Raw genomic sequence first — 24352 nt, forward strand, 5'->3', positions numbered from 1 at the left:
CCCCTTTCAGTTTATGTACTCTTTGGCAAGGTGGTCTGGTGCCAAGATAGGGATATACTGTCTGTTTGTTGCCCCACTGCAGTTAGGGAACCCCACCACAGCAAAACCATCCACTATGTCCTGCATGTTTCCCAGAGTCATTACCCTTCTTAGCAGAAGTCTATTGATTGCTCTAGCAACTTGGATCACAACAGACCCCATGGAAGATTTATCCACTCTGAATTGATTCCCTGTTGACTGGTAGAAATCTGGCATTGCAAGCTTCCACAAAGCTATTGCCACACATTTCTCAACTATCAGAGCAGCTCTCATTTTAGTATTGCTGTGCTTTAGGGCTGGGGAAAGCACATCACATAGTTCCTAGAAAGTGGTCTTGCACATTTGAATGTTCTGCAGTTTCTGCTCATCATCCCATAGCTGCATAACAGTGTGGTCCCACCAGTTAGCGCTTGTTTCCCAAGCCCAGAAGCAGCACTCCACTATATCAAGGTGATGTACATCTGTCACCAGCATCTGTAAATTGCTCCGCTCCATAGCTTCTAGCAGGGCTGCTTGCGTGGCATCACATTGTTGCACACGGCAGCTCCTGCTTCGGCTAAGCAAATACTGTAAGATAAGAAGCAAGGTGTTTGTAATGCTTACAATAACAGTGTACAGCTGAGCGGGCGCCATGCTTGCCATGCTATGGTATCTGCATGGGTAACCCAGGTTAGGAAAAAAAGTGCAAGTAAGCAAGGTCTGTTGAATTCTTCCCTGACAGCTAGCTGGGAGGGGGAGAGACTTCAAGAGCAACCAGTATTTACATGAACACACCCACTCTCCTTAGATATTTGGCAGACAGAGTGAATATCTAAGCAGATATTCAAAGTGATCAACTTTGGCTGGTGGTGGGTTACAAATCACCTTATTACTGAATGCAGGTGGTGAAATGCTGTTACCAATGTTGGCATTATTGTGAATAAAGAGGAGCAGAACTGTGCTTAACCTGGCCAAAATGAGGGGACCTGAAAGGACCTTATTAAGCCAGGGACTCCAGTGCCAGAGTCTTATGAAAAGCAAGATGGGGATGGAGACAAGTGTTCTAGTTAGGAGTTGTAAATTCTTTCTAAGGACTCTTCTTGTTCAAAAAAAGAGTTAAATAGGGTTCATTAGGAACCTCTTTTGTTATTTTAATTGCTTAATTACTGAGAGCTAAAATCACTTGAGAGGTAATAGTTTCTCTACCTAGCTGCAAAGACCTGGAAATCAGTAAGAGACTAATGTGCAGAGCTCATAGTAGAGCAGCAGGTGGCAACAGAAGGTGACTGATAGTTAGATGGCAAATAAGTGGCAGGTGAGGTAGTGAGCAGAGCAAGAGGCCTGTAGGGCAGATGGTGGAGAGGGATGGAGGGCAAGTGCCCAAGCAACAGAGTGAGTAAGGTGCCTCCTTACCTCCACCCAGGGTGGGAAGTGAACTCTGCAGATGCACATCTGAACTCTAGGTCTGCACTGACCAAGGACAGCAACTGTGAGTGGGGTACAAAGAAGGAGCAGGCACGTTAAAGGGACTTTTGGGTTGCTGGACTTAAGAACCTGAGAGGAAAAGGACACTGCCCAACTTACTTGAGGGGTGGGTCTTTTGCTCATGGTTTATGTTTATGAACCCTGTTTGTGGTGTTTTCCCAAATTAATGCCAAGTTACTTCCCTCCTTTTATTAAAAGTTTATTTTCTACACTCGGACTCTGTGCTTGCGAGTGGGGACGTATTGCCTCTCAGACATGCCCAGGGGTGCTGTGTAAATTTCCGAGGTTACTGGGTGTGGGCTTGAGCCGATTCTGTGTTGTATCTATGGAAAGAAATCACTATATATTGAACCCAGCCCTGGTTGCTGCTGGCTCTGCTGGCAGAAGAGTTACATTTTGGGGGGCTTGTCCAGGATGCTAAGACAGTACCCCTTGCAAAGCACATCTTGAGTGATTCACTAAGTTGGGAAAAAAATTCTGTTATATGTTGAGGAAATCACTGTTTGTCAATTGGCTAATATGTCAGGTTTGTTGGGCCCTGACTCAGCAGCCTCTAGCTCAGGATCTGCAGACTTGGCCAGTGATTGGGCAAAAGCAGTGGGGCAAACATTGGAAAAGGTTGTGCTGTCCCATGCTACGTCAAGCTCCTATCATAAGTTAAAGTTATTTGCTGGGGGGTCTCATCCCAATACCTGGGGAAGAGGAGTTTGAACCCTGGCTGGAATATATCACTGAAATGCTGCAGAAGTGGGCTGTACCAGATGCAGAAAAGTGAAGATGTCTAGTAGAGAGCCTCTGGGACCCAGCATTAGATGTGATTGGCACCCTGAATCTTACTAACCCTGAAGTGAGTGTGAAGGTCCTCGAGCACACCTTTGGGAGCACACCTTTGGGAGTGTAAAGGGCTCTGAGGACAGTTATTGTATGTTCCTTAATTCCCAACAGCAAAGGGGCAAGAAGGTTTCAGCCTATATACAGAGGCTGGAGAGACTGCTTCAGGGAGCTGTCAAAATGGGAGCAGTGACTGCTGACCAGATGGACCAGATGGACTCAAATCATAAGAGGACCTCAATATCAGTATCCGATTCTACTTCATCTTCAGTTAAGAGAATGAGAGGAACGTCCTCTGTGTTGCTCCAGGCTGATAAAAGAGGTCAGAGAGGAGGAAGAAAGGCAGGCTGCCAGTGGGTTTTGGGAAGCCCAACCATTTGGGCCAGACAGCACTGCACCTCTGCAAACAGCCACTGCACTGATGGTGAGCACCAGAGAGGAACTTGCCCAACGAGTGCAGGTTCTAACAGAAGAGATAGCTGAACGGCAAAGCACCATTGGCAGAACTAAGACTTCCAGGCATAAGGAGCCTCTGGCTGTGGTGATGGAGAAGTCAGCATTTAAAGCCACCATCCCACCCGGGCGAAGGGGAAAAGGACAATTCTGCTACCAGTGTGGTCAGGATGGACACAGTGCTGCGAAGTGTCATAATGAAGAAAATCCCTCCTTAGTGTATGGAAAGCTGAGGACCAGTTGGGAGGGGTCAAGGAACTGCCGAAGGATCTGGGGATGGGGGCCACCCAGGCCCACAGGACTTGAAGGCTCCCCCCTAAAAGACAGTCCAGCGGTGATCCCCTCAGGACTGATAGATCATGGTGAGGACTGAAGGGACAGAATGTAAAGCCGTGCTTGACACTGGATCTCCAGTGACGATTATATTTCAATCATTCTACCAATGGATGCTTAGGCACCTGCTGATACAGCCACTGACAGGCGTTGGCCTGTGTGGCTTCAGCGTGAATGAATACCCCTACCAAGACTATGTCATAGTGCACCTGGAATTTCCAGAGGAGGTTGCTGGGGTAAGAGAAGAGGTAGAAACTGCTGCCTTAATATGCCCTGATCCTAAAGGAAAGTCTGATGTGTCTGTGCTGCTAGGGACCAACTCCATTGTCTTCAAGGTGCTTACAGATTACTGCAGACAACGAGCTTGGGCCCAATACCTAAACACCCTGATGATCCATATGCTTTGTGATGAAGCCTATAGAAAAACTGAGAGCAATAAAAAGGAGATGTCTGAACTACCAACGGGAGCATTGAGGTATGCGGTCATGACTCCCTTTGTAGTACCTGCAAGGGCGACGCAAGAAGGGCTTGTCATAAGTACCTGGTTGAAAGGCAGTAGAGGGGCACTGGCAATGGTAGAGCAGCCGGCTGACGGAGAGCTCCCTGAAGGAGTGCTGGTCCCCAATGGAGTCCAGCTGGAGCCCAGGAAAAGGTGATTATACTGATTGCTATTGAAACAAGCTGTGATGTTGATCCTGAAACCATTGTCAGACCCCAGTGTGCAGCTCAAGTTCTGGCAATAGATCCCTGCAAGGTATGATTTTGGAGATTTGCCATTGTCTGAGGAGTGGAAGGACTGCCTGAGGAAGAAACTTTGTGAAAGAGCCAAGGTATTGTCACTGCATGAGTGGGACATGGGATGTGCAAAAAGGGGAAAGCACATCAGACTACACGACTTCTGACCCTTCAGGGAGAGACCTAGGAAGATTGCTGTCTCAGAGATGGAAGATGTTCGACATCATCTTCAGGAGCTGATTGCAAATGGCATAATTACCTTACCCATTGTGGAGGTCTGAAAAGAAAATGGGAAAATCCAGAGGTGTATCAACTACCACACCCTGAACAGCTGTCCTGTGGTCGAACAGTACACCATGCCTCAAGTCCAAGATGCCTTACACTGTATACTGGAAAGCCAGTGGTTCTCAGCATTGAATCTTTGAAGTGAATACTACCAGATCCCTCTGGGAGCAGAAGACAAGGAAAAGACAGCCTTCATCTGCCCGTTAGGATTTTATCAGTCTGAATGCATGCCTCAAGGGATTTCTGAAGCACCTGCCACATTTCAACATCGTATGGAGAAAGTTGTTGGAGACATGAACTTACTGCAAGTCTTAGTTTATTTGCATGACCTGATTATATTTGGAAGAACCTTGAAGGAGCATGAAGAAAGACGTCTTAAAGTGCTTGACAGGTTGGAGGCCTATAGATTGAAGCTTTCAGTTGATAAATGCCAGTTCTGCAGACATACTCCTAGAAGAACTCCAGTTACTGCAGAAAATAAGTAATCTCTCTTTTCCTCCCCTTCTTCTAGCTCCCATGGGTTTGTCTATCCCATAATCATACTTCGTTGTAGGTGGCTTGTTGAGTTGCTTGAGTCTGAAGTAGAAATAGCTCAGACAGAATTCTAAAGCTCTTCTCTGGACATAAGACACAAGCCAACTTTATTTTTGTTTGACTCTATGGGAGAGGTCCCCACAAGGACTATAAGCCGGCTGGTCCTGTCTGCATCATAACAGCTGCTGCTTACTATACTGAGCTTTCCAAATTGGCAGGGAGACAGTGAATGAAAGTGCTCATGTCCCAAAGCAAAACCTGAACAGATTGTATGGCCTGAATCATTAATGCAGAAATATTTTTCAGTAGTGCATAAGCTAGGAAAATAACTACTGGATCTGAGCAGTTTGAGTCTCGCTACCTACAAAGTAGCAGAAAGCAGGTCCTCAGACTAGAGTCCAAGTAGAGATAGCACTTAAATGTTATTGTCTAGAGAGCAGGTTCCCCAGTCGGGTACCAGAGCAGGGAAGGAAGTGTGGGTCTGTCTCTAGGTGCTTTGTATGCCACGTCTCTCCACCCCTTGCTACCTGCCCTTCATTTCAATGAATTGTCCCATCTCTCTTTTGTTCCAAACACATGCAGCCTTGCAGCTTTTCTGTTCGCAAGCTCTCCTTATAGGAAGGACTGTACTAAGCAATCAGATGCCATGTCATGATATTCTGCAATGCATGGGGGCTTTCTCTAGAGCCAACAGCCTGGCTGCTGTCACTTCCTGCTAGCCCCTAACACAGGACTTGGGGGTGGAAGTAGACAGTGACGCTTGGTGATCTGCACATTTATACTTAAACACAGGAGTCCTCTCTCTCTCTCTTTCTCTCACGCACACTCACTCATTCACTCAGGGCCGCACAGTGTCCGACGTAGCTGGGCTCTGTCAGATGAGCACTAGGATGGCATCGTATATAGTGATTAAAATTGGGAGTTGGGGCTCTACGTTCTGGTCATAAACCTTCCACAGACTACTGGCCATGCCATACATGCATCTCATGTCCCACTGTGCAGGGGTGATTCTAACACAGCACTTGGAGTCTCTGCCTTAGGACGTGAGTGTTAACCATCTCTAACCTTGACCCATGGCACCAGGGCATAAAGAACAGTCTCTTCCTAGGATTGTCAGTCACAATCTGAGCACAGAGATGTTATGATCTTCACAAATGAAGGTGTGTGACCTCACCACACTGCTGTTTCACACAGACCCTACATCAGGCCTTGAACCCAGCTGTCAGGCATACTTGTTCTCTGGGTAGGACTGGGAACCAAGGGCAGAGTCAGGTAGTGGGGTTCTGTTCCCAGCTTTTCTGGTCATTTGTCCATGATCTTGAGTCATATACCCAGGTCCAAATTCTCAACTGTCCTCTCACTTAGGGGGCTTGATGTTCTAGGTACTCAGCACAGAACCTCCTGGACCTGGTTTAGAGGTGCCATTGGCTTCGTTTGTCTAGGCACCCTTACATTATAACATGTCCATATAGACTCTTGCATAAAGACAGGCTCTGCCCCAGCGAGCATCCCATGTACATGATGGACTGCAGGCAACAGGTGGGAAAATGGCTCATAAACGCCTAGATTCAAAGACCAGAAGGGCCCACTGTGTTCATCTAGTCTGACTTCCTGTGCAATACAGGCTAATCCCCCACCCCATTAAATGGCAATACAATGCTCACAGCCAGTTTTGTGGTGTTTCAGCAATTCTGAAAATGAGGTCTTAGTGTGTAAAGCAGGGAACCTCAAACCGCCACTGCCTTGAAGTCACAGGCTGCTTTTGGAAAAGTGGGCCATGACCTCTCTCTGTGCTTTGGCTGGCGTTAATGATGCTGACCCAGTTAAGTAAGATGCTGCCAGATCGGTGACTGAGATGTGCTAGGGCATAGAAACACTAAGTGCCATTAGCACCCCAACAAAAGACCTTTTCAGTTGTGTGTATGAACTCAATCATGTACCAACAACAGCGGTTTGATCTATTACACACGCTGTAGATTTGTCCCAATAACAAAGGCAGCTGTACAATCTTCAGGCCTGTCTCAGAGTGGGCTTTCAATGTTTAATGGGAAAAAGCCCTGAGCAGAGGAATAAGGTAAGAAATATTTAATTTTACAGTGTTGGTTTACACTATATGTTGTCTATTTTATAAATATTTCAGAGACTTTGCTCAACAAGCCCAAGCTGAATCTTCTGTGGCTTCCTCCCTGGAGAACTGGGCATTTATTTGCTTCCCTTACCAACTGGCATCTCCTCCCAGGGAAACTTTTAGCAATTATTGGTCTCTTCCCTACTGTGATGCTGTATGGAATAGGTGGAACACTTTGTGAAATTGCAAGAAATCTGACCTGATGTGCCTTGTATGGTAGCTGTGAAAATGTTATGATTTGCCAAGTATGATGAACTTGTTTATACCTTTGTATCGCCTTTGTATTGTGAGTTATAAGTATATCTATATTTCAAAACTTGTGCTGTGTTTCTGGGTGACACCCCCAGACCGACTGGCATTAACACTGCCTAGCCTGTTCGATGGCCCATCAAGGGTCATCAGCTGTACAAAGAACCCACTGAGAGACGCCAGGGGCTACACTTTATGAGCCAGTGGGACCTGTAGGAGCATGCCAGTGGACAGAGGAGTCTAAGGCTTTTCCATGCAATCTGCTGTGAAGTTTGTGTTTGTGACACAGGAAGTACAAACCGTATGGCAAAAGGAATATAAAGGGCAGCTGCATGATCTCCATTTGCTCTTCATCCTGCTGCTTACCTTTGGAATAACTTTTCTACAAACAAAGCTCTGAACAAAAGCCTGAATGACTCATCCATGCTTTGGATGTGTTCCAGAGGGACTTTCAAACCCAGCAAAATCACCAACACTAAGAACTTGATACATGGACTTTGTAGTCTTATATATGTACCTAATTGCTTTACCACTTAACAATTCTCATTCTTTCTATTTTCTTTATAATAATCCTTTAGTTTTAGATACTAAAGAATTGGCTGGCAACATGATATTATGCTAATAACTAATTGTGATAAACTCAGGACAAATGGTTCTGGGAGTGGGTAGAAACCAGTCCCAGAACATTAAAAGGCCCCCCTCCCTATCAACTGGGGAGGAGTGACTACAGGTCAGTCAGGTTCAGCTGAGAAGGGGTTACCAGAGATCAATTAGGATCAACTGATTCCAACTTTTTAAACCCTCCCCTGTAGAGAAGGAGTCAAGCTACCAGTAGGCAAGTAGCAGCAAGGGAGCAAGGCTCTCCAGGAGGGGAGACTGTATTCCATCCCATAAGGGAGAAAAACAAGCCCAAAACACTGGCTGAGAGAATTACGAACTGCCCCTGTGCAGCCAAGAGGGACTGTTTTACCCCAAGCCCGTCTCACCAAGGCTAAAAACAGCGCAGGCTGGTGAGATCGAGAAGGTGCCTTGCCACACGTGGGATCTGTGAGTGAGAATTCATGGCGAACCATCCCAGAGCAGAGTAAATCATCCACAACAAAAAAATAAATAAAAATGGTGGATATAGTGAAGGCGTTGGTGCAGGCCACTGGGGCCCAACAAGAGGCTACCAGGGTTCAGACGGCTACCCAGCAGGAGGCAGTGCGAATACAGCAGGAGGCAAATAAATTACTGATGAGCCAGGCGGCTCAGGATCGAGCCACCGTGCAAGAGGTTGCGAACCAGCTAAAGGCCCTGACCACTCTGATACAATGCCCCCACAGGACCTGGCCCCTGCGGGCAAGCAGCTACTTGCAGAAGATGACAATGGATGACAACATAGAGTCATATCTCCTCACATTTGAGAGAATGGCCCTGCAGAAGGCCTGGCCCCAAGACCAATGGGCCAGTATCCTTGCTCGTTTTCTGTGTGGGGAGGTCCAGAAGGCATCTTTTGACATGACAACAGAAGCAGCTACCCCCAGCTGAAGGCGGAGATCCTGGCAAGGTCTGACGTGACAACAGCTATAAGAACCCAGAGGTTCCACAAGTGGAAATACCAGGACAGCAAAATGCTGAGGTCCCAGCTGTTTGATCCAATCCACTTAGCTCAGAAGTAGCTGCGCCTCAAGACCCATGGCCCAGAGAAAATTGAGGAAATCATAGTTTTGGACAGGTACATGAGAGGGCTAACATCGGACATACGAGGATGGGTCAGTCAAAATGATCCCTCCTCCTGTGACGAGCTAGTTACCCTTGTAGAGAGACACCTCGCAGCTCAAGAACTTCCTTGAACGACTGGAAAAGGAATGCACCAGAATAGGAGGGAAATCTCTGTGCTGAGGGCCTGAGTTGCCGTAGCCCCGGGCAGAACTATGGAGGGGAGGAAGGAGGCTGAAGAGCAACCAGAGATCATGGAGGGACTTGGGGACTGAGGGAGAAAGACTCAGGGGGTAAGGCCCAACAGCCCAAAAAATAGGAGGCTGCCCCAAGCAGGGTACAGATGTTATGCATGTGGGGAAACAGGGCATATAGCTGCCCAATGCCCGAACCTAGAAGAGCCCATGCAATGCGACCTGGGAGATCTAGGAGGACCATGTGACCCAATAAATCTAGTAGGGGTTGTGATGGTCCCCCATAGGTATACTAGACCAGTTAAAATGAATGGCATAGAGACCACTACGTTAGTGGACTCGGGAAGTGCATTCACGCTGGTCTTGGGAAAACTATTGGGCAAGACCAACTATCCCAGGCAAAATGCACATAAATATCCTGTGTACATGGGAATGTCAACTACTACCCGACTGTCCCAGAAAGAATAGAAGTCCTGGGAAACCCCACTAAAGTGACAGTGAGAGTGGTCCCAAAGCTACCATATCTAGCCCTCATAAGACCAGACTTCCCAGGGTTTGGCAGCCTATTCCCCAGAGGGGAATCAGAAGAAGGTAATAATCCCAACAGCAATGGGATGACCCCGATATTTAGCACCCTCCCAATCTTCCATGAATTTGCCCATGATTTGTTCTCTTCCCCTGGGAAGCCCAGGGAGACCCGGCAAGAAAGGAGGGCAGGTAAGAGGAGGGAAACAAGAATCTTGGCCCAGAACCAAAAGCCTACATTCGTAGGGGAGACAGTTGGCCCCACTGACAAGGGGACTATGTAGGAGGTCAATGAACCAGAAGCTGGACCCAGTTCCCTGGGGACCCCCCACCCCTGAGAGGGAGATGGAAATAGATCCTCCTGAGTTTGGGCAAACTGAACCCTCGCTGGAGAATTTTGGACAGGATCAGGCCAATCAGCCAATATATAACAAAATTCACAAAGAAGTAGTTGAGGTGAATGGGGTCTCTGTGGAAGGGAGATCCAAGGACCCAGGGCCATATTATATCATAAAGAGGGATCTGCTATGCAGAATAGTCCGGATCCAAGAACAAGTCGTGGAACAGTTCTTAGTACTGCAGACGCATCAGAGGGTTGCTAGCCCACATCCATCTGTTCAGGGGGCATCTAGAAGTAGAAAAAACCCTTGACTGAATTCTACAGAGGTTGTTTTAGCCCAGAGTTTATGCAGCGGTCTGATGATATTGTGCCTCCTGTTCTGAATGCCAACTACACTTAAGGGCCCCTTTGGTACGTCTGCCGACTATTTATGTCTCATTTGAGTGGATAGCTATGGACCTAGTAGGCCCACTGGAGAAGTCAGCCTGGGGCCATCAGCACATACGGTTTGTGCTAGATTACACCACCCGATACCCTGAGGCCATACCCCTATGAAACACCCTGTCCAAGACCAGAGGTTAAGGAATTAATCCAAATTTTCTCTAGAGTAGGGATATCCAAAGAGTTTCTGATGGATCAAGGAACTCCCTTTGTTCTAAATTATTGAGAGATTTGTGTGCAATGCTCCACATACGGACCATAAGAACATCAGTCTATCATCCGCAGACTGATGGCCTCGTCAAATGTTTTAATAGAACATTAAAGAACATGATGCAGAAGGTGGTGAGCCGGGATGGGAAGAACTGGGACGCCCTGTTGCCGTACCTAATGTTTGCTGTAAGGGAGGTTCCCAACTGGGTTTTCCCCTTCGAGCTGTTATATGGTTGCCAACCCCATGGCATACTGGACATTGCCAAAGAAGGTTGGGAAGAACAGCTGAACCAAGGGAGAAACATCATTGAGCATGTGCTGCAGATGAAAGACAGAATAGCCCAAGCCCCTTAGTACGGGAACACATGGAGAGGGTGCAAGGGACCCAACAGCCATATTACAATCACCAAGCGACAATCCGAAAATTCCAGGTGGGAGATCAGGTAATGGTGCTCGTACCTACAGTGGAGAGCAAGCTCCTGGCCAGGTGGCAGGGGCCATATGAGATAATAGAAGTCATTGGAGAGGCCGACTATAAGGTCCGACAGCCTGGAACAGATCTATCATATAAACCTGTTGAAAACTTGGCAAGACAGAGAAGCTCATGAGGTCATTCTAGGGTCGCCACCCCCCAAAAGCAACCGGCATGGCCAAGTGGGAATATTCATGGAATTGACCCTGACCAATGAACTGAAGTGATCGACATGATCAAACACAACCAGGACATATCCTCGGAAAAGCCAGGCAGGACTACCGAGGTTCACCGTTACATCCGCACAGATCCTGGAGGGAAGGTGAATGTCAAGCCATACCAGATCCTGGAGGTGAAAAGAGAAGAGATCAAGACAGAAGTCAGGAAAATGCTGAAGTTAGGGGTCATTGAAGAGTCTCATAGCCAACGGTCCAGTCCAGTTTCCTAGGACCTAAGCCCGATGGCAGTATGAGGTTCTGCAACAACTTCCAGAAACTGAATGAAGTTTCCCAATTTGATGTGTACCCTATACCCAGGATAGATGAGCTAATTGACCGATTTGGAAAAGCACAATTTTTGTGCTCCCTTATTGGTGAATCCCCCTGCCAAGGCTGACAAAGAGAAGATGGCCTTTTCAACACCAGAGGGACTGTATGAGTACACTTTCCTTCCTTTTGGTTTACATGGGGCTCCCGCAACTTTCCAATGTCTCATGGATAAGCTGTTGCCATCCACATGGCAAGTATGCAGCCGCCTATCTCGACAACGTCATTATACATAGCCCAGTCTGGGAGACACACTTGGAGAAGGTGGAAGCAGTCCTGGACACCCTGAGGAAGGCGGGACTGACTGCAAATCCCTCCAAATGCGTGATTGGGCTAGCAGAAGCCAAATACCTCAGGTATATCATGGGGAGGGCCATGGTGAAGCCCCAGCTGAATAAGTTAGAGGCAATACAGAATTGGCCCCGACCAGTCCAGAAGAAGCAGGTCAGAGCATTCCTGGGACTAGTTGGATACTATAGGTGGTTCATCCCCCACTTTGCTACCAGGGCATGCCTATTAACAGACCTAACAAAAACCCATGGCCCAGACATAGTAAGATGGACTAGCATGGCCGAGGAGGCTTTTGCAGATCTGTGGACCACCCTCTGCACTGTGGATCTGTGGATCACCCTCTGGTAGCTCCAGACTTTGAGAAGGAGTTACAAACCGATCTTACAAACCGGTACCTCTGACATTGGGTTGGGAGTAGTTCTTTCACAAATGGTCGGAGAAGAAGAACACCCAGTTCTGTTCTTCAGTAGGAAACTCCTGCCCAGAGAACAAAAATATGCCATAGTAGAGAAGGAATGCCTGGTGGTAAAGTGGGACGTAGAAAACCTACGCTACTATCTACTCAGATGGAGGTTTACCCTCGTCACAGACCATGCCCCTCTGAGGTGTATGCACCAAAACAAAGAAAGAAACACAGGAGTAACAAGGATGATTCCTATCACTACAACCTTCCCATTTCAGAGTACAACATAGGTCTAGAATCAAGCATGGCAATGTTGATAGCCTTTTGAGGGTGCACTGTTTGCTGACCCAAGTAGCCCAACCACATAGTGTTGAGTGGGGAGTGGGAAGGGGTATATGTGATAAACTCAGGACAAATGGCTGCAAGGGGGAGGGAGTAGAAAACAGTCCCAGAAAGTTAAAAGCACCCCACCCCCATCAACTAGGGAGGGGTGACTACAGGTCAATCAGGTTCAGCTGAGAAGGGGTTACCAGAGATCAAGTTAGGATCAGCTGATTCCAAATAAGGGCTGCCTAATACCTTTTTAAACTATCCACTGTTGGGGGGTAGAGAAGGAGTCAAGCTACCAGTAGGTGAGTAGCAGCAAGGGGAGGCTGCATTCTCTCTCATAAGGGAAAAAAACAAGCCCAAAACTCTGGCTGTGAGAATTACGAACTGCCCCTGTGCAGCCAAGAGCAGGGCCAGTGCAACCATTTAGGAGACCTTGGCAGTCGCCTAGGCCACTGGCATTTGGGGGGTGCCATTTTCTTCGGCAGTGACTGTAGTGGCCGGATCTTCGGCCGACCCAGTCACCACCGGCATTTAGGTAGAGGGAGCTGGGCAGGGGAGTGCGGGGAGGGTAGCCTGCAGCAAGTAAGGAGGCGGGAGGGCGGCATGTAAGGGAACTCCTCGCCTCAGCTCACCCCTGCCCCGCCTCCTCCCTGAGCATGCCTTGGCCGCTTCACTTCTCCCGCCTGCCAGGCTTGCGGCGCCTAAGCTGATTGGCGCCGCAAGCCTGGGAGGTGGGAGAAGTGAAGCAGCAATGGCGTGCTCGGGGTGCTCATGCGCGGAGCAGGGGTGAGCTGGGGTGGGGGAACTGCTGCAGGGGGGGCGCCTCAGGGCGGAGGGGGGAAGGCATAAGGTGGAAGTTTTGCCTAGGGTGCAAAACATCCTTGTACCGGCCCTGGCCAAGAGGGACTGTTTTACCCCTAGCCTGTCTTACCAAGGCTAAAAACAGCTGCGGCTGGTGAGACTGAGAAGGTACCTTGCCACATAAGATCGACCTGGCAATGTGGTTGGTCCTTTGTGGTCAAAAACTGATTTTCAGTGGCACTCACACTGCCTGGGTCCTGGCCACCTAGCCAGGGGACTCTGCATTTTAGTTTAATTTTAAATGAAACTTAAACTTTTTAAAAACCTTATTTACTTTACATACAACAATAGTTTAGTTATATATTATAGAAAGAGACCTTCTAAAAACGTTAAAATGTATTACTGGCACGCGAAACCTTAAATTAGAGTGAATGAATGAAGACTCAGCACACCACTTCTGGAAGGTTGCCGACCCCTGAATTACAGTGTTAACCACCCGTTTTGGGAGTATCTGCTCTCCTTTTGTAGCCTGCCTTGACCTTGGCATTTTCAGTGAGGGCTGCCTCCAGGCACCCTGGGTCACACCTACCATTTAGAGATACACAACTGCTGGAGCAAGGGTTGGCACCTGCCAAGGTTTTTCCAGGATCATTCCTTTGTAGAGGCAGCTGATGTGGGAAAGCCATTAGGAAGCTCAAGACTCAATGCTAGGTCAGGGGTGTTGGAACAGGAGGGGTTGGGGGCCATGGTCCCATCACTTTTTATTGGCCATAGGTTGAGTGATGGGGAAAGGGGCAGAGAGAACCGAGTGGGAGGTGAGGTCTTAGGGGAAGAGGTGGCATAGGGATGGGGCCTTGGGGTGAAGGGGTTGCACAAGTGGGCAGTGCCACAGTTCAGACACAGCAGATTCCGCTATTCCTGTGCCAAGTATCCAGTTTTATGGGCTTCAGGCTCATCATAGGCACCCCCATTTTGTGTGACTCTAGCTGGTGCCCATGGCAAAGCTCCTGCAGCAGTCATGGATCTTGGAGGCTTGGTGTCACACGAACACACACCCCTCCACATCCTAGGCAAATCCTTTGCACAGTAGCTGCCGCTCCAAGTGCTGACCTCTCGCTGCACCACTGTGCATGTAACCCAGGTGTGTGCCCCTGAGGGATATGGATCTATCCGTAACCAAAGGGCAGCACTCAGAAGCGATTCAGGGATCAAATACCCACCCTGGATTTCAGTAAGCCTGGGACGGGAGGTGGTGCAGAGAAGAAGCAAGGAGTTTCCCATCATTGCTTTACAACCACTTCTGGCTAGTTGAAAGGGGGAGGGGAGGGGAGGGGAATGCCATAGACCCATCCCCACAATCCCAGTGAACTGATTGGCTGGGTGAGAAGGCAATGCATGCTGTATGCCCTTGGGTGGACCTGTCACTGCAGTGGGTGCTCACAGGCAGCCCCAGAACAGCCTCTGCCAGCAGCATTTTCACCATGCTCCTATAGCTATCCCTGGGCGGCCACTGCTGAGGCAGGCAGTCTTCAAGCTCACTGGCTGGAACCCCCCAAACTTTTGCTGAGTTCAGCCCGTGTTCCAGCCCTCTGAGCCCCGGGCAGCTGCAGGACAGGACCTGGAGCTCTCAGTGGCAGCTCTTCTTTTCCAATCACACTGGCAATGGCACCAAGATGAGCCACCGGGGCAGCATTTCAGCCCCTCTGGGCCTCTCCCAGCTTGAGGTGGAGGGACAGCAAAGCGACCCTGGCCAGTAAGGAGCAAAGTGCACCTCCCCCAGCTCCGTGCTGGGATCAGCTGCACAGTGGGGCTGGGAGAGGGGTCTCCCACTTCACCCCAAATGGCTTAACTGTCACTAGTGAAAAGTTAGCAACATTAGCTTTGCCCCTATTCTGGTCCTGAGAGAAATCCACCCCCCCTCTGAATAAACACACATGGCTGCCCTCCCGAATGCCAGTGCTTCGGTCTGGTCGATTGTAGGCAGGCTTTTACACTGCACTCATCACCCTGTACCTGAACGCCTCCCAGTGGTGCATTAAGCCTCAGCAAAGCCAAGCTGGAGCCAGGACACCCCCTCTCCCCTCCATTCTTCCTGCTACTCGCTCCTCCATCACACGAAGGATGTAGTTCCAAGCATACCATCAGTTAGGCTTTATTCTACTCTGTGGGTAATGCAGCAGGAAGCCTTACAGCTGGACAGAATGGCTTTCAAGAAATTACATGCTGAAGGTGTAAATACATTGCCTGTGCTCTGCAATTAGATGGCTAAGTACACTTGAAATTCAGCTAAAGGTATAGCAAGTAGCATGGCCCCCGGTTAGTCCCCTAGTGTTTCTTTGCTATTGTAACCCATTTGCCAGGTGGTGTCAGCAGCAACACAGGCTGGGTTCAATATATGGCAGTTACTCTCCTGTAAGTGAAAGTTCTTTGATCTGTGGGGTCGCTAGCTGTATTCCACACATGGGCATGCATGCGCACCATTCTCCTGAGCTCAGAGCTTTCCAACAATTGGTGTCCAGTGGGCCACAGCTGCACAGTTGCTCTCCTCATGCTCCAGACTGAGGATGTAAGGGGTGACTTGATCCCAGGCTGTAAGTACCTACATGGGAAACAAATATTTAATAATGGGCCCTTCAGTCTAGTAGAGGAAGGTCTCACATGATCCAATGGCTGGAAGTTGAAGCTAGACCAATTCAGATGGGAAATTAGGTGTACATTTTTAACACTGAGGCTAATTAACCACTGGGACAACTTAACAAGTGTTGTGGTGGATTCGCCATCACGGGCAAATTTTAAATCTAGATTTAGAAGCAAAGCCAAAGGGCTATGAGAGATTAGCTACAGGAGCAGAAAATTAACATCAATGCAAGTGGGTGAAAGATTCTAAAAGAGCCTCCACGGCAGGGAGAACTTGCAAAAGCAGAGATGCCAAAGGAGCGTAAAGTAGGCAGGCGTTTATAAGGCCACATGACAGCACAAACAGCCCATGGAATGTTGCATAGTCTATATTAAGGGTTTTCAAACTGGGGCTCCGGATCTCTCAGGGGGTCAAAAGGTTCTTACATGAGAGGTTGTGCGCTGTCAGCCTCCATCCCAAAACCTGCTTTGCATCCAGCATTTATAATGGTGTTAAATACATAAAAAGTGTTTTTTAAATTTTATATGGAGGGGTCCTACTCAAGAGACTTTCTATGTGAAAGGGGTCACCAGTACAGAAGTTTGGGAACCACTGGCCTATACAAAGGTACTTTCTCATCCTGGAGCAGGGAGGTAGTCAGCCCTCGCCACCTAGGTCTGTAAAGCTGCACCTGGGCCGCTGCACTGGGCTCTGAACACCACTGTCAAGAAAACACTGTCTGAGGTTTGGGGAAGAGCAGCAGCCATGCCCAAGGCCTGGCAGACTTGTTTTACTTAGGCCTGGTCTACACTATGCGTTTATACCGATTTTAGCAGCGTTAAACAGATTTAACACTGCATCCGTCCACACAACGAGGCCCTTTATATCGATATAAAGGGCTCTTTAAACCGGTTTCTGTACTCCTCCTCAAGAAGAGGAGTCGCGCTGAAATCAGTATTACCATATCGGCTTAAGGTTAGTGTGGCCGCAAATCGACAGTATTGGCCTCCAGGCGGTATCCCACAGTGCACCACTGTGACCGCTCTGGAAAGCAATCTGAACTCGGATGCACTAGCCAGGTAGACAGGAAAAGCCCCATGAACTTTTCAATTACATTTCCTGTTTGCCCAGCATGGAGCTCAGATCAGCACAGGTGGAGATGCAGTCCCAAATTCAAAAAGAGCTCCAGCATGGACCGTACGGGAGATACTGGATCTGCTCGCTGTATGGGGAGAGAAATCTGTTCTATCAGAGCTCCATTACAGAAGACGAAATGCCAAAGCATTTGAAAAAAATCTCCAGGCTATGATACAGAGTCCACAGCACCGTGCTGTGTGACAAGCATAATGGAAAGCCAAAGAATCAAATGGACACTCATGGAGGAAGGGAGGGGGGACTGAGGACTCCAGCTATCCCACAGTCCCCGCAGACTCCGAAAAGCATTTGCATTCTTGGCTGAGCTCCCAATGCCTGTAGCGTCAAACACATTGTCTGGGGTGATTCAGGGTATATCTCGTCAATTTACTCCCCCTCCCTCCCGCGCCCCCCCCCGTGAAAGAAAAGGGAAAAAAATCGTTTCTTGACTTTTTTCAATGTCACCGTATGTCTACTGCATGCTGCTGGTAGACACGGTGCTGGGGCACTGAACAGCAGCATCTTCTTCCCTTCCTTTCCTGGTGGCAAACAGTACAGTGCAGTAGGACTGGTAGCTGTCCTCATCATCAGCCTGTGAGTGCTCCTGGTGGCCTCAGGTGAGGTCAGCTGGGGGTGCCTGGGTAAAAATAGGAATGACTCCTGGTTATTCCTGGCAGATGGTACAAAACAGCTGGTGACTGTTGTCATCATAGCAACTGGGGACTGAACTCCATCAGCCTCCCCCGTTTCATGTCTGAAGAAAAGATTCTGTACTGTCTAGACCATCATAGCAGTGGGATGCTGCGCTCCTCTCCCCTCCACCGTTTTATGTCCTGCCTGGACTATCATAGCAGCTGGAGGCTGCCTCCCCCATTTTATCTCACCAAAAAGTCAGTGTTATTCTTGCATTCTTTATTACTTCATCACACAAATGGGGGGACCCTGCAATGGTAGCCCAGAAAGGTTGGGAGAGGAGGGAAGGAACAGGTGGGGTTGTTGCAGGGACACCCCCTAGAATAGCATGCAGCTCATCATTTCTGCAGGATCTGATACAGAGTGACTGTGCTTTCTGGTTCTCTGATACACTGGTTCTCTAGTACACTTGCCCCATATTCTAGGCAGGACTGACTCTATTTTTAGATACAACATAAAGAAGGGAACAACCTCCTGGGTCATTCCCCTTTTCCTCTTTGTGCCTCACCCCCTGGCCTCAGCAAAGGCCAACCAGGAGCACCCCTGACAGCAACAGATGGTATAGAATGACTGATAACTGTCATCTCATTACCCAGTTACAATGGCACAGCAGACAGTACACCACAACCATCTCTGCTACTTTGCAAAGCCAAATGAATGCTGCTGTGTAGCGCTGCAGTACTGCCTCTGTCAGCGGTATCCAGTACACATATGGTGACAGTGACAAAAGGCAAAACGGGCTCCATGGTTGCCATGCTATGGCATCTGCCAGTGCAATCCAGGGAAAAAGGGTGCAAAATGATTGTCTGCTGTTGCTTTCACGGAGGAAGGAAAGAGTGATGACATTTACCCAGAATCACCCGCGACACTGTTTTTGCATCATCATGCATTGGGATCTCAACCCAGAATTCCAATGGGTGGGGGAGACTGCAGGAATTATGGGATAGCTACAGGATAGCTACCCACAGTGCAATGCTCCAGAAATCAACGCTAGCCTCGGTACATGAACACACACCACCGAATTATTGTGCTTTGTGTGGCCGCGTGCACTCGACTTTATACAATGTTTTACAAAATCGGTTTCTGTAAAATTGGAATAATCCTGTAGTGTAGACATACCCAAAGAAAGATTTAAGGAACTGACTGTATATCACTTGGTCATGCAATGACTTAGGCAGACTGACATGATGAGCTGCCACAGCCATTTGAGTCATGCAAGCCCCAGGGGAAGGAGAGGAATTAGCTCAGGCAGTACAAAGGGGCATAACTAGGAAATCTGGGATGACATTTACAAAGGGAAAGTGGCAAATGTAAAGTGTAATCAGGCCATACTTGCTGGTGGCGAGATGGACTTGCTGGCGCGCCCAGTCCTAAGGGAGATGCCAGAGGTCACCATGTTTGGCATGTGTACAACTGGGCTGGATTAAATGCTAGTAAATGCAGCCATCTTGTATTGTCCCCTGGGGGATGGAAACTGTCATGTCTCTTCCATTGCTAAACTCATAGACTCATAGACTTTAAGGTCAGAAGGGACCATTATGATCATCTAGTCTGACCTCCTGCACAACGCAGGCCACAGAATCTCACCCACCCACTCCTGCAACAAACCCCTAACCTATGTCTGAGTTATCGAAGTCCTGATGGCAGACAAATGCAGGCCTCCTGGCCTAAGGGGTGGGGTTGGCAGCAGAAGGTAGGGGGACCTGAGCCCAACCTACTTCACTGGGTCCCGGACCAGGGCCCAAACGGTGGTGGAGTGTTCCACCACTGGCTCAGCAGGGATCTGCATAAAACACGCTGACCTATATTCAGGCAACAACACAACCAGACTATCATCTGGTATCCCCGGGCTACTTCCTATGCTGCCCCTCAGGATGTGCCTGTATCTCAGGATTGTCCTCCGTCTTCTTGGGGTACACCGCCAGCAGCAGTCCGAGCAGTTACTTGGCTTCTCTGGTGGCAGGCAGTTCAGGCAGCTCCGGCCAGTCCTCAGCACTGCAGGTGTCCTCTTTGGGCTCCAGCCCCAATGGTGGGCGGGAGGCATCTGTCACCTTTGGCAGCTCCGGCCTGACTGATCAGCTGTGCCTGACTTTTATACTTCCTGTCCCACCCCTCTGCTTTCGTGGGGGTGTCCTGGCTCTGCCCGCCAAACCCTCCCAGTCAGTCTCAGAGGGCGGGGATGCCCCCTCACTACAGTATGAGGACTCTGAGGCAGGGTCTGTTTTTCAAGGACAATTCCCTGCACTGTTTTATTCCTGGTACAAAACCCAACATGTGGATTATAACCCTTGGTCTGATCAGTGCTTGTCTTATGTTCTGGCGTGACGGCTGCAGTGACTGAACTCATTAAAGGCAGGCAGACAGATTTTGCACTCCCAGGTTGTTTTGTATATTGCTCCGGTATTTCAGTTTTAGCCATGTCCCCCATTTAATTACACCTCCCCTGCCCCTCCCCCCCCTCCCCTCCCCTTCCCCAGAGCAGCCATGGTAACAACAGCCCAGGACAGGAGCATCATGTGTTTTACACATTGCCATTTACTGACAGATGCCCAACTCCAATTTAGGAGTTCTCTGACTCAGGCCTGGGATTAGTGCCTCTGTGGCTATGATTTCACTGAGCGGCAGCTGGGGCCAGGTTTCTCTCTCACGCAGGTGGCACGGTTTGATAAGAGAGGACAGCTGGAGCTGCTTTTCCATCCTATGAAAATCTTGGAGATTTCAAACATTTTCCCAGTCTCCAGTGGGACAAAACTGAACTCTTTGGGCAGTTTTAATGACAAAGAAGAGAGCACGCGAGACCCTCCCCAAAACAGGTCTGTAGTCAGGGCTCTCAGCTGGGATGTACAGGACCCCTGGTGAAGTCTCTGCTCTGGTCTTCACTCGATTCATCAAAAAATTCAAACTTTGCTCTGGCTTCTACTGACATTACTGGGTCCTTTTCTCTTGATCTCAGTCATGGGAACAGGGTTAGGCCCCAGATGGTTCCTATATAGAAAGGAAACCCTAAGCCATCAGCAGGGCCAGGTTATCCAGGCAGTGGGTCAGGGTCTCAAAGGAGGAGGGTGTAAAGGATGCGCCTGGCAACCTACCTCTGCATGTGCAGTTAAGTCCTTCTGGACTGCCTGTTTATATGAGTCATGCCCTGCATCTCATCTACAGCTGCTAACGTGGCCCAAGCCAGATTAGTTGGGTGCTGAGACTCACTAATGCAGGTTTTGGGTTCTTTTTGCTGTCCAGCTGTACTTATGCTGAGAACAACTGCTTGGGGTTTTCATATCCCCAATGCAGAGTGTGGGGGAGGGATAGCTCAGTGGTTTGAGCATTGGCCTGCTAAACCCATGGTTGGGAGTTCAATCCTTGAGGAGGCCATTTAGGGAACTGGGGTAAAAAATCTGTCTGGGGATTGGTCCTACTTTGAGCAGGAGGTTAGAGTAGATGACTTCCTGAGGTCCCTTCCAACTCTGATATTCTATGATTCTGTGACAGGCACACACTAGCATGGAACAAGCCTTAAGCAAAGCACCTTGCAGTGACAACTGGGGAACTGTGATGCACATGCTCAAATAGTCCCCACATGGCTCCCTCAAACACTGTCTGTCAGCCTGGGGTAGCTGGCACATGAACACATCCACTGTATCACGGGATTGGATGCTGGTGATGCCTGTTGGAACCAACAGCCTGCCCTTGCTCTGAGCCCTGGAGCTGTGGTGTGGCTGGAAGCTGCCAAGTCTGCAGAGCAATTCACACAGGGACTCCGAGACTGATGTGCATGGTGAGAGCAGAGGGTGGATGAGGAAGCTGGGTGAGATTGGCCTGAGGAGGAAGTGCTGTGACATGTATTGTCACTGCTATATGGGCTAGCAGCTTGTCTAACGTGAGGGCTTCTAGGCTTTGTCAGGCAATTCATAACTACAAGTTGCCAGGACGGCTCCCTCTCTCCCCTGATTGTTCGAGGCATTTACTTTGTAAACGCTGAACACAACTCCATGCCAGCTCTGCACTACCAAGCCCCTAGGTTCTGCATGCTCAGGGGATGAGGCTTGCTTTCAGTGGCCAGCCTGGTCCCATGGAGCATGATGTCCCGGATTGCATCTCTTCCCTGGCCTCCCGCAGCACCAGCCAAGCGGCTGAGGGCTCAGGTGCCACACCTGTAATCCAGCTCCAGACACTGAATGCTCATGCGGACTCCTGCACTCCCTGCACTCACTTCTCATGGCACCTTAAATGCCAGGCGCCTTGGCCAGTGTCCAGGGAAAGTTGTCCCCAGCTCAGAGTGCAAAGCTAATCCCTTGCACGACAGCTTGTGCAAGGCCTAGAATGTATCCAAAGGAGAAGTATAGGACCCTGTCCTCTGGTAGTGCCAGCATGGCTGGGGAGTGCAGGCACCCTATGAGTTTAGGCCAACCCACCATTGAGAAGAGGTATGGGGATGAGTCCACAACTCTGTCTCCCCTCCACACTGACCAGCAGCAGCTGGGCACAGGCAGACCAAATGCTGCACCCTCTCAAATGGGGACAGAGCACCCCGGGGAGCATGACACCCTCTGAGGCCCCCCATTTCTGGGCTGTCTGCATGCACTGCACCAATCTGCTTGCTGAGCTCAGGGACCATGCCACTTGGGGCAGGGAGCTCTCAGCACATGGGCTAAGCATGGTGGGCTGCAGGGAGCAGGGTCAGTATTGAGCTAGGCCCCAAGCATGGGCATTACAGGCACCATTTTGCTGGTTGTCAGAGGGCATGTACAATGGAGATCCTGAATCCCTGACACTTCCCACGAGAGGAGGGGGCTGCAGATACTGGTTACCTGGCTGTGCGCCAATTTGGATAACTAAAACTCTGCCTATTTGCTGCCCCTTTGGTGCCACACAGTGGGTGCCAAACACCCCTGTGCTGCACAGCTGTGCTGACCTGCTTGTGCAGCAGTGGGTGCCGTTCGTGCACTCAGTGGCCCCATTCTGCTCTGTTCCACTCATGCAAGCCTGCTGGCCACAGGGCCATAATTTGGACTCTCTGCATAGCTCATTGGTAGCCTTTCTCAGCCCTTTTCATGAAACAGCTCATGGTGACGTTGTTTCCAAGAGCCCTCCCACCCCCCGCTTCACTTTTACAAGCCTACACCAGCCCCAGAGCAGTGATCACTGGCAGGGACAAGGCATATGGGAAGATTTTATATGGGCACATATTGAACCTTCTTTGAATGTGACTGAGCAGCTGGGGGAAAGAGCCAGCCCCGTACGACCAGCCATCTCCCTACAGTCCCTCCAGCAAGGCACCAGCCACAGCACGAGCTCCTCTGCTTTAGGATGGAAGTGTTTGTTACCTACCACTATATATGGGTAGCTAAGTGTTTGTGCCCCTGCATGCAGCCCAATGCCAGATGACACGCGATTCTCATGGGACTTACCCAAAAGATGGTATGTAATAGACCACTGGAAAACTAATAACTCACTGATCATTAATATTCCTGTGTGATGCAAGTATGGTTAACCCACACGGAACTTCACAGATGTGCTGGAAATACGTGACTAAAATGTCAGGGGAGCTTTGAGAAACAGGCTTTTTTTAGGCAACGGAAAAAGGCTAACCAAAGTGTGGCCAAATTCAGTGGGTTGCCAATTGTGTCGGGTTGCAGGAAGAGAACATTTGCACTGTGAAAATCACCAGCGAGGGAGGAACCAGCCTGGAGTCTACACCAGACAGCATGGCATCCACACACAGCAAGAGAAAGGCACTTTACCCATGTCCAAGGCTATACAGAGAGGGGGAGCAAACCCCTAGGTTATCTGTCTCCTGAGGGACCAAAGTAACCAGAACTTTGATTGTGTCAGGGTGGATCCCAGCCAGTCTCACTGGAGAAGTTGCTGTACGTAGGGAAACCATCTTGAACGACAACTAAAGCTGAGTGTTAGTCACAGAAGTGTGTTTTACTTTTGTTTGTTTGCAACCATTTTTATCTTTAGTCTTTCAGCTTGGTATCTCTTAACCCTCCACCCTTTTGGTAATAAACTTGTTTTACTTTTATCATAAACCCACTCAGTGCTCTGTTTGAAGCGGAAGGTTTGTCAGCTCCCATTAAGTTAATAAGCAGCTATGTACGGGTTATTTAAAGGAGCAGCAAATCTGATAAGGTTTGGTGAGTGCTACAGACCAAGTGGCTGAGCACTGCATAGCGACATCTCTGAGGAACTCAGGAACTGGGCTTCACTGATTGTTACCGGCTAGGCCAGGTTTGGCCAGGCAGAGTCCTGAAGAGCTTAGTAGCAGCAACACTCGCACTTGCTGAGGCTGAGGTGTGTAACACAGGGGCTCACAGTTCTGGAAACTCCAGCAGCTTGCCACAGTTTGATTTGCCCCACAAGAGCAGGTGCTTGAGTAAGTCTAACAGACAACACAGAGCTCTCCTGCAAGAGCAGCTCCCCCCCCCCATTCTGCCCAGTCAGCCCTACATGGCCAGGCTGTGGGGGTTTTCTAATACGGCAGCTCAGCTGGGGTCTCTCCTGTGCCTAGGAAGGGATCCTGGAAAAGGCACCTGGATTGTTGTGAAGGATTATAACAGGAGACTCTGGTTATACAATATCAGCGTCCTGCACTGGAATCTCAACT

General features: G+C 49.2%; 1 protein-coding gene across 1 annotated transcript in view; it reads right to left on the reverse strand.

Annotated features, from left to right (window-relative positions):
- Positions 1-1282: 1282 nt before the first annotated feature.
- The window catches only part of MID2 (midline 2), a 440591-nt gene continuing 417521 nt past the window's right edge, over positions 1283-24352 (reverse strand). The window contains exon 10 of the mRNA XM_050965460.1: positions 1283-1505. Coding sequence (XP_050821417.1) covers positions 1478-1505 — 28 coding nt within the window. The 3' untranslated portion in view covers positions 1283-1477. The remainder of the gene's footprint in view (positions 1506-24352) is intronic.

The sequence above is a fragment of the Gopherus flavomarginatus genome, chromosome 8 (assembly GCF_025201925.1).
Source record: "Gopherus flavomarginatus isolate rGopFla2 chromosome 8, rGopFla2.mat.asm, whole genome shotgun sequence".
In the NCBI taxonomy this organism is placed as follows: Eukaryota; Metazoa; Chordata; order Testudines; family Testudinidae; genus Gopherus; species Gopherus flavomarginatus.